This window comes from Trachymyrmex septentrionalis, unplaced genomic scaffold, assembly GCF_001594115.1.
Source record: "Trachymyrmex septentrionalis isolate Tsep2-gDNA-1 unplaced genomic scaffold, Tsep1.0 scaffold73, whole genome shotgun sequence".
Lineage (NCBI taxonomy): Eukaryota > Metazoa > Arthropoda > Insecta > Hymenoptera > Formicidae > Trachymyrmex > Trachymyrmex septentrionalis.
This window is the reverse complement of record NW_017305916.1, coordinates 538,640-548,996: the sequence shown is the minus strand read 5'-3', so window position 1 is coordinate 548,996 and position 10,357 is coordinate 538,640. Positions and strand designations below refer to the sequence as shown.

Genomic DNA, 10,357 nt, shown 5'->3' with positions numbered 1-10,357 from the left:
AAAAATAGAAAACTGTTATAATTTATGGACATAATATAAGTATCAAAAGCTTAAATAATAATTAATATATATTATTAGAATCATATATCATTATACACACAAGATTATGCTCGACTTTAAGGCCTTTCAAATCTTTCTCTGTATATGCTGTGTTGCGGGCAGTATATATTTCTTCTTTAACCAAATTCCCGATTCCAAATTCTTCATCCAATTGATCTAACATTTTTGCCTTAAATTAAAATAATATTTTTCTTTAAAAAATTTACAGTATAATATATAAACAACTTTAATAAAATATTATATGTGAAATTATCATAAAATATATATATATATATACACACACACATAAACACAGTTTTACAATTTTTAAAACAAAATACTTTAAAAATTTATATAACATATATACAATAATATATTTAACACAAAATGCTAATAAGAATAAAAATTGAATTTTATTAGAACATTACTCTCATTTCTGCTTTCTTTTTCTCTTCCTCTAGCTGCCTAGATTTGTTGATCCATGCTTGGGTATCATCATCCAAATCAATTTCACCCAAATTTTTCATTTTTGACAAATTTGCCTCAATTTGTCTCTTTTCCTTCTGAGTACCTATCTTTTCTCTCAATTTCTGTGCTTTTATTTTATCATTATTGTTTGGTGCAGGTTTGTGATAAAACTCGCCCAGATCATCTTTAATTTTGCTAGGATCATCTTTAGATGTATTATCTACTTCTAATGGTTTTAATCCTAACTTTGCACGAATTTTGTTAGTTTCTTCGATAGATAATGAAGTTTGCGACGCTCCACCTTTAGCAGGGGATGGACTGCGCTGTTTCGAGATTTCAGGCGGAGGAGGTGTCGACGGATGCGATGATTTGGATATTTTTGGTGGCGGCGGAGCATTAACGATTTCAACTGGAAGTTAAAAATTCTTTTTCTTCTATAATTATATATAAATATAATTAACTATTACGATTATACGTAAGTATACTCATATTTTTACTTATAGTTACATATAATCTCTTATTATATATATATATATATTACTTATTATATATACTGTTATATATTCTATAATACACACTCAAATTCCCTTACCAAGACGCTATCGTAGTCTTTGCGTTCTTTCCTCCTATGTTTCTTATGGTGCCTATGTTTTTCTGACTTTTCGCGGTCGGGCGTGTAGCTTCTGGAGCGACTGCGATGACGCTTCTTTTTGGCATCGCGAGATTTTTCAGTTTTATGACGTTTGTTGGAGCCCATGTTAGCGTTCTCGATTTAACGGTGCTATCGTCTTTTCTACTTCACGGTTATGGCTTCGTAGTAACTGATAACGATGTTACCGATGCAACACTCTCGTCGTATGTTTATTAATTGAATTATCAACAATATCAGATACTCGCAAAATCAGCGACAATACACTGTGAGAATCGTGGGATATTACAAGATGCGTCGATATATCACTAATCACGCATGATATGCTTGTTTCCACCTAGAATATACGTATATCCACCATTAAATTGAGTATACGTGTTTCTGCGCATGCGTGCAGTTCATGTAAAGGGGTAGTTCCTCTTTTATAATCGAATGAGAGGGGAATACTCGTCTGTGATTAGTCTATAAGCTTATAGTTAGAAACACAAATGAAAAGCATAGGCAATGTGAACAGGAAATAAATTTCAAACCTATCAGAAATCACATATACTAGAATAAACGCTTTTTGATATCTCTTTATTTCCTCTTTCTATTGTCTGTGCTTTCCATTAGGTCTATTCGCATATAGATAGGTGTCGACAGTTCGTCATTCCGCTACGTGTTAGCGGAATCTAGAAAACTTAAGTTTTATGAAAAAAGAGTGAATAAAATTTTATGTTAAAAAATATAAAAAAAGTGTTTGCACTACAATTTATTTTTAGTATATTAGTTACATAATATTTTTACTGGAGGGCAATATGCCAAATGATGATGGTACGGAAAGGTTCAAGGGAGAAAAAGAATGGGATGAGCGGAATAAGGGACTAGGTGGTGGACAATTGCTGGGAGTTAAAGGAGCAAGGCTTGATGATCATCGTGAAAAAGCCAAGGAGATAGAAGAAAGGAGGCTTGCGAGTCAGTTGAGGCAGTTGAGTCCGTTTGAGCAGAAAAACAATCCTGGTGGTTCACAACAATCCTAGACGTTAAGTAAAGGGTAGTTGTTGTAATTTAAAAATGGGGAGGTTAGTATGCCTAATACAAGAGAAATAGTAAGAGCATTGGTTAGCGCTTTTAATGTACATAATTATGCTCGTGATACAGTTAAAACTAATTTTACTATTTTTTATGTGTATAGCACATTTTGCACCTGTTCACTTAGCTATATACCAATATTTATCCTTTCTTAAAACTAAACATTTAAAATAGTAGATAATCGTTGAAGTGAGGTTTAACTATGATACTAGCAGAAACGCTCTTCTGCCTGCTTTTTAGTTGTTAGTTCTCAATCTCAAATTGTTAACACCTACAACTACAAGGGTACATAAATAGTTAATTTTTAGCGAGGCTTTGATATGACAGAAAAAAATTCTACATCCAATGAGTTAGTATACAACAGTAAATTATTGAATATTATAATGGAAAAAGTAACAAAAGGAAAGCACAAACACCTAAACCCAGAAGTTGGGAAAGACGGGACTCTCACAGAATGCAAGAGGTTGTTCAAAAAAGGGGCTAGTCCTGAGGTATTAACTGAGGTATTAATTAAATTAAAAAAATCGCCAGAATATTATGAGTATTATACCCAACGCTTCCTTCCAGTATTGAAAGAAGAAATCAAACAGTCAAAAGAACTAGAGAAAATAAAGAAAGAGAAGATAGAACAAGTAATTTCAGAAGCTATTAACAAGGGCAGCAAAAAAGATCATCCTGATAACGTTGATCAAAATGAAACTGGTCGTAGAGAGAGTATGGAGAGTCAAGACAGTGGAATTGAAAGCGGCAACAGTAGTGAAGCTGAAGATGATCATGACGCTAGTAAGAAGCATTCAATTGAATTGCATAAAATCCCCAAATATTTTTGCACTTAAAATGAGATTGATACATATTTCACCTTGAAAAGAGAGAAAGCGAAAATGTCGAGTGCCAAAAGTGCAAGCAACGCGAACAGAGGTCTGTGGCTAAACTACTACTAGTGTACACTTTTGGAACTTAAAGTGAGATAGATATACGTTTTGTAGAGACACATTCACACTTCCATACAACACACACACACACACACACACACACACACACACGCACACACCCACCCACCATTCTCACACTCTTTCAGTTATACATCAATCATACCTTATATTCGTTAGCTCACACACTCCGCGACCAGATTACACGATATCGAAGTTCCCATCTAGACATTCTCTTTTTAGTTCTTCTTGCACTTTGAAGATACACAAGACATATCGAGTTACGTTGTCGTGATAAAATATATGTAATAAAATATATGTAGTAAAATATATGTAGTATGTGATAATAAACGAATGTTGTCACACACATTTATGAATCCGAGTTTCCTCCATTACCTACATTTATTATATGTAGCAATCCGCTACAGTTTGATATTTGTTTAAAGCGAGAAAGAGAGTTGTAGAACAATCTAATGCAGGAACAGAAAACAGACCACAGGCGGTCGATTGTGTATCTTCAAATGAGGACAAAAGTGAGCAAATTCACTAGAGTATTCATAATTTAATTGGTCAATATCTTCGTATATCTAGTAATCTTTTTTCCACTTCATTACAAAATATATAATCGAGCCTCTGGGGATTGATTCTGTATCTTCAAACAAGGTGAAAATTACAAAAGGGAGCAAATTTACTAGGTGTTGATCAATGAAATTATTCTACAGTATTCTAGTAAATTCGCTCACTTTTGTAATTTTCACCTCGTTTCAAGATACAGAATCGATTCCCAGATCGATTGTGTTTTCGGCTTATGAGTGCGGAGGTTGGCAACACTGCTCTAAATATAGAACAGAAGTAGAAGTTCTTAGAAAAGAAGAGAAAAAGAACACATCCATTGTAGTTGATGCGGATTATAATTTCTTACATACCGAATTGTTTGCAATGACGACGATAGAGAATTTGTCCAATGAGGTAATCTACATCATTCTGCAACAAAAAATCATTAGCATCGAGGATGTTGTGAGCTTTGGTTTAACATGCCGACGATTTCTCAATGCGATCTGTCACAACAACACGCTATGGCAAATGAAAGTTTATCAAAGGTAACTTCGTCATTCTCTCGAAATTCTTATCACGATTTACTTAGAATATAGAGATTTACAAGTTTGTTCAAAACTGCGCAATTCATATCTTTTAATTTCGTCAAAAAACTTCCTCTGGCAAATTGGCATAAATGGTAAAATGATGAATGCGAATCCAACGAATATGTCAATTTGTATTTGAAATTGATTATTCGTAAATTTCATACGACTAATTAATATTTCGAGCTGTTTCGAATTATCTGACACTTTACTGACATAAGAATTCAATTACGAACGAAAATTGCTGATATTTACTCCATAATCGATTTTCTTTGTGTTGACACTTGATTTCTTGTGTTTGCATTAAACTTGATCATAACTTTTTTATGAATATGTTCGGAGAGATTAAATATTTGACATTTTCCATTCCAATTACTTTGTTGTTACTGTTTTGTCTTCAAGGATACAACAACTCTGATATTTCATATTTAATAAACAAATAATTAAGATATTAGAAACGAATGAGTAATAGTTTAATGGGCCTTATACAATAAGCCATTAGTCATAAATAAGAAATCAGAAGCTAAAAATAGTAAAAATTGACCAATCACAGTCATCAATTTTTTGCTTCTGACTTCTGATTTATGACTAATGGCTTATTGTAGAAAGCTGATAACGTCTATCTTATTCTACAGAATAGAAAAACGAAATAAGAAAACTGTTATCAATGAATTTTCTGAACTGGTGCACATGCTGCAACAAGATGAAGTAAAATAATCTTAATATGTCTACTTCAACTTATTACACTGTGTAAATAAGAATGCATTAAAATAAACTGAAATTTTAATTCATTTAAATCCATTTGAATGCATACTTTAGAATCATTCATTATCCTTTTTTAGCTTCATTTAGATGCAAAAATTTATTTAAGTTTAATTGGGTTGAAAAATTACATTTCAGAATTTTGAATTAAGCTGTATTCTCTCTCCTCTCTCTTTCACGATACACTTAAAGAACTGAAATTTTTTTTATTTTTAAAGACATAGAAATATGCTTCATGCAATTTCTATAAATAAGTAAGAATGCATTGAGATTAAAAATAATTTATTTCAACATTTGCAAATACTTCTTGGAATCTGAATTTATTTTAATTTATTTTAATCCATTCTCGTTTACAGGAACCATTTCAAAGAATTCATTAATAAGGAATAGATAAGAAATTTTTCACGAAAAGAAGAAATAAATGTTGAAATTAGAAGTTTAATATTTACTGCTTTACAATGGTTGGAGATTCGATAATATAATTGGTTTATATATTCAGATCCAGTGAGGAATTAAGGGTAAGATTAATTATATTAAAGAATCTTACAACAATTGCAAAGTTTTTTTCTTCTGAATTACGGTCATGTAACAAAGCACAGATAATTTGGCTGATTTTAATAATTTAGTGAAACAATTAAAAGAAATATATAAATATAAAATATAAATAAGGACTCTCAATCTTAAACAATAAAATATAAATAAGAGTTTAGATAAGGCTAGTGTGAATCATAAGACTCTCTCTCTCTCTCTCTCTCTCTCTCTCTCTCTCTCTCTCTCTCTCTGTTATAAAAGCGGAGAGATAGGAGATAATAATCCTCAGATGTTGCTCGTTATCTTCAATTTATTTTGAATGTTTCGAACATAGATCTTCCATTGAGAGTAAGCTCAAAAGGAGATGAAACGTTCGAAATAAATTGAAGATAACCAACAACACCTGAGGATTATTATCTGCTTCTCCTATCTCTCCGTTCTTACAACAGCATATGACTCTTATTTAAATTTTAATAATTTAGTGATTATATATTTTTTAAATAACTAAAAAATAATGACTATCTAAATTTGCATAGTAAATGTGTAAATAGTTCTTTTAAAAGCTAAACACAGATTCTGAATTTTAATTGTTTTTTACATGATTATAAATATATTCTTTTTGCAATAATTAATAAAAATAAGGAATTTTGTTTACAATGAATACAAATGAAATAATTAATTTTGTAACAATACGAATAATGACAGATTTATTTATAACGAGTACAAATTATACGAGTTACAAATTTGATGTATTTCGCTCTATTTATTACGGAATAATCATTTTAGTTTTAGTTTTAATTATTACTCTGTGCAACTTTTTTTTAATTTATAATTTTTTAATGATATGCGCAAATTCTATAGATGCCCTTACTTAAAATTTTTGAAAATAACGAAGATTTCTGGTTTTAATGGTAGATGGCCTCATATGGAAAGAATTTATGACAAACGGATACAAAATAAAGAACGCATAAATTTTAAAGACGACGTAAAAGCAAGCATAAAATGTAGAAATGAATTACGAAGTCACTTGTCGCTAATGTCCGAGAGATTCTTTCAAAAGGACAATTTTTCCGAAAGTGACGTGGAACATTTCGATGCACTATTTTGTCCAAATATGGGCGCTCATATTATGAATTACTATTTTCTTAAAGATGAAATGATACATATGATTACAATGTCCTCACTGTAAGATTTATTAAATTATTAATATTGTAGACACACAAATGTATGGATTAATTGTACAATTAATGTACATGCATTTTTCAGATTACCTGATTGTAATTTAACACATAAATATTACAGCAGAGAACTTCTTCTATATTTACAGCAGCGTCATACAAAGGATGTATGGCAGGAATTTATAAGTTATCCCAAAGAACAGCAACTTTTAGAAGAGGCAGCTACTATTGCAGCACAATGGTATCAACCTCAAAAATATGTCTTTTATTTTGAGGTAGTAGCATCGCTGGATAATATTGCACAATTGGTATTGAAGCATCTTAAAAAGGTACATTGGGACCATCCAATATTCTCAATATCCGCTAAGCAGTTTTCTTTTTGGAAAAATAACAACATTAACGACAATCAATGGAACAAGAAGGAAGAAGAACAAATAATAAATATGCTTCAAATAGTTTTATTTGACGAATTAGGTTTCTCTGGTTTGGCTTCAAACGTTTTATATAAACTGGAGAACATTCTTATAGATTGCGTAAGATATAGATTATGATATATTACAATTACATCATGAGCACATTTTTATATGCATAGTATTATTTATATTGTTATGTTAATATAAAAGTATAAAGTGTCAATATCTTTCTATACAGGATGTCCCAGATTTCGCATAACATCCGTTAGTAGATTTCTCATCAGAAATCATTTCAAGATGAAAATTCTAATATCAAAATGTCGAGGTTATAATAATTTCTAAATGAAAAGAGTTTAAATTTAGCCTGTTCGAAACTCGTGCATTTAGGCGTAACACATTGCACAATAGTTACGATATTTTCAAGCATCAATTCTGTTTTACTTTTCTAAACATCTTCATCACTGTATGATATGCCATGCCTGATCGCGCGAATTTCGAATTCTGTTAGCTGAATTTAAATTTTTTTCATTTAAAAACTACTGTAACCTCGATATTTTGATGTTAGGATTCTCAACTCGAAATGATCTCAAGAATCTGTTATTGATGGGCATCATGCGAAGCCTGAGACACACACGCGCGCGCGCACGCGCACACACACACACACACACACACACACAGAGAGAGAGAGAGAGAGAGAGAGAGAGAGAGAGAGAGAGAGAGAGAGAGAGTAATGTAATTTGTAATACTTAGGTTTTAGAAAACAAAGTTGGTGATGCTGTATCTCTGGCAATAATATTCCAAAGTGTAGCAAGGAGACTTGGCGTACGCTGTAATCTAGTAGCGTTTCCTACTCACTTCTTTTTAAGTTGGAAACCAAAATCGTAAGTATAATTTAGAAGCATTTAATTTATCAAACTTGTCATATATTTACATATTGATACAAAATAAATCATAAGTCACAAATATGTTTTAAATTTTGTGACCGTATTCCTAAATAAAAAAAAAGAAATATTTTTATGAACACAAAGTCGCAAATGTTTCAAAATAACAGATAAAAATATTTGAAATAATGTGCCAATCATGTACATTTTCAAGCATATATGGAAAATGATGTAAAACACTATTTGTAAACAAAAAAATTATTTTGAAAAATTTCATTATTTAAAAAATGTCATATTACTGTATTTCTATCCATTATTTCAACAATGAAGCATTGCGAACCTAATTCATAAGAACATTCGTTCTATATTTTTGTCCAGAAATATGTTCAAGATTTGTAAGACATCTTGTGCATGTACCATATAGACATATATATTTATATAAATGTATACGTGTATATATGTGAACTACATATTCTTTTTTTATTGTCTATAGTATTACAGAAAAATCTGAAGACGAAGAATGTTTCTGTATTGACATCTTGCATGGTGGAGCTATGGTGGGTTTTACCCACAGAAACGATTGTCCCAGAACTCGTGGTAGAAGATGTCCCATCGAAAATTTTAATAAACACAATGAGATTAGTCCTACAGAGGTTGGTCATTATTTATATATCTTATTAAATGTAGAAATAAGTAGTAAAAATATAAATATAAAAATAAATATAAATTAGTCACAGATAAATCAACACGGAATAAATCAATGAGACATACGTTATATTATATGTAAGAGAGTTATATATGACGAAATTAATTTTTCCATTTATTGCATTGTTAACTTAGTTTATATACATTTTTGTTTTAAGGTCGTGTTACGGATGATTTATCATTTACAAATGGTTAATCCTGACTATCAACATTATCAAGACAGAACTCTGCAAATACGCTCATTGATGGAATTCCGCTATATGATAAACCCATACAATATAGACGCGATTCAAGAGCTAGGTCGTAATTATATGCAAAATCAAATGAATTTATCAGGTCTTCTAATCTCACTACAAAAAATACTGGTATGTAAATTTAATTTATATATAAATCAAATTCTAACATTCTCATAAAATTTCTCTTTTTTTTTTTTGCAAACTTGTTTTTTCGCAATATGATAAGAATTAATTGTTTAATATAAAAATGATTACTAATATGAATAAAAGGGAAATTTTTTTTATTAAATATATAATTTCTTATATATTAGTTGTATAAGCAAACTTTGAGCCATGATATATTAATTTTCATATATTTGTACACTAATGAACAACTGTACAGGAAGTGTTTTGAAGTAAACTTTGTTTTTCTATATATGCAGAACAGTGAGATAGTAGCTATAGAAGCAATGCGAGCTGAAGAACTGCTAAATAAATTTAAACTTTATATGCAAAAAAAAATGGTATGTATTTATGATAATGTATAATGAAAAATATGCAATTTAAACATATATAAAGCCCACTTTATACTTCGTGACACAATTCTATTTTTAATTTTATGTATGAAATTATAAATATAATTATAAATGAGAAAGAAATTCTTGTATTAAAGTTTTTTTTTTTTTTTTTTTCATTTATATCTATAAAATCCGTTTGCTTATCCGATTGGACAAGACTACTTATATTCAAAGTGCTTCGAAATTTTCAGTTTTCATTACAACAGATACAATTGATCAATCAGGTATACTTACACTGCACACTTTTTTTATTTCTGAAAATAAAACATAATTATGATTCTGATAGTTTACATATTTTCTGTATTACTCGATGCATAAAATTTATAAATAAAATTCTGTCATGAATTATAGATCGTATAAAATGAGCTTTAGATATAGTGCGTAATATGTTAATGCTCGTTGTAGTTGTACTGAATGAATAGATATGATCAATGGATCAACTCATTTCATAAATTGATTAAAATATCATATTAATTATTAATACATAACTAATAATTGCAACTTGAATATGAAAACTAATTTGGAAACAGTAAAAGTTTACAAAGTAATAAATATATAAAAAAGATGTTAACAATTGTGAGAGACCTACATTTTTTAGACTCGGCCATCACTTGAAAATATCAGTCCGCCAAAGGTGAGATGTAATATAAAATATGCAATTGGAATGATTGTGACTTTCAAAAAATATGTGCCAAATTATGCAGGCGTGATTATTGGATGGGATAAAATGTATAATTTATCTAATCCAGAGAAAGATCCAGAGAAACTGAAGATAATCGATATGTTAGAATCTTTTATG

The 10,357-nt window shown here is 30.1% G+C and overlaps 2 protein-coding genes and 1 long non-coding RNA gene across 6 annotated transcripts in view; 2 read left to right on the top strand and 1 right to left on the bottom strand.

Annotated features, from left to right (window-relative positions):
- LOC108753852 (U4/U6.U5 tri-snRNP-associated protein 1) overlaps nt 1-1,288 on the bottom strand; it is a 5,609-nt gene extending 4,321 nt beyond the window's left edge. Inside the window, 3 exon segments of the mRNA XM_018495786.1 lie at nt 68-229; nt 468-932; nt 1,106-1,288. Coding sequence (XP_018351288.1) covers nt 68-229; nt 468-932; nt 1,106-1,264 — 786 coding nt within the window. The 5' untranslated portion in view covers nt 1,265-1,288.
- Nucleotides 1,289-1,740: 452 nt separating this feature from the next.
- LOC108753873 lies at nt 1,741-3,528 on the top strand. Of its 2 annotated transcripts, none has more exons than XR_001939672.1 (3): nt 1,741-2,217; nt 2,536-2,730; nt 2,795-3,528. It is a non-coding gene; the product is annotated as an uncharacterized LOC108753873 (long non-coding RNA). The 2 variants fall into 2 exon arrangements; XR_001939671.1 differs by having other exon boundaries at nt 1,743-2,217; nt 2,536-2,718.
- A 418-nt stretch (nt 3,529-3,946) lies between these two features.
- The window catches only part of LOC108753924 (F-box only protein 21-like), a 7,053-nt gene continuing 642 nt past the window's right edge, over nt 3,947-10,357 (top strand). The window contains exons 1-8 of one of the 3 annotated variants that reach the window (XM_018495919.1): nt 3,947-4,256; nt 6,504-6,773; nt 6,855-7,095; nt 7,930-8,060; nt 8,554-8,713; nt 8,924-9,130; nt 9,424-9,504; nt 10,157-10,357. In XM_018495919.1, the coding sequence (XP_018351421.1) occupies nt 4,096-4,256; nt 6,504-6,773; nt 6,855-7,095; nt 7,930-8,060; nt 8,554-8,713; nt 8,924-9,130; nt 9,424-9,504; nt 10,157-10,357 (1,452 nt within the window). In that variant the 5' untranslated portion in view covers nt 3,947-4,095. Of the gene's footprint in view, nt 4,257-6,503; nt 6,774-6,854; nt 7,300-7,929; nt 8,061-8,553; nt 8,714-8,923; nt 9,131-9,423; nt 9,505-10,156 lie in introns of all 3 variants that reach the window. The other 2 variants (XM_018495917.1, XM_018495918.1) reach the window with 2 other exon arrangements.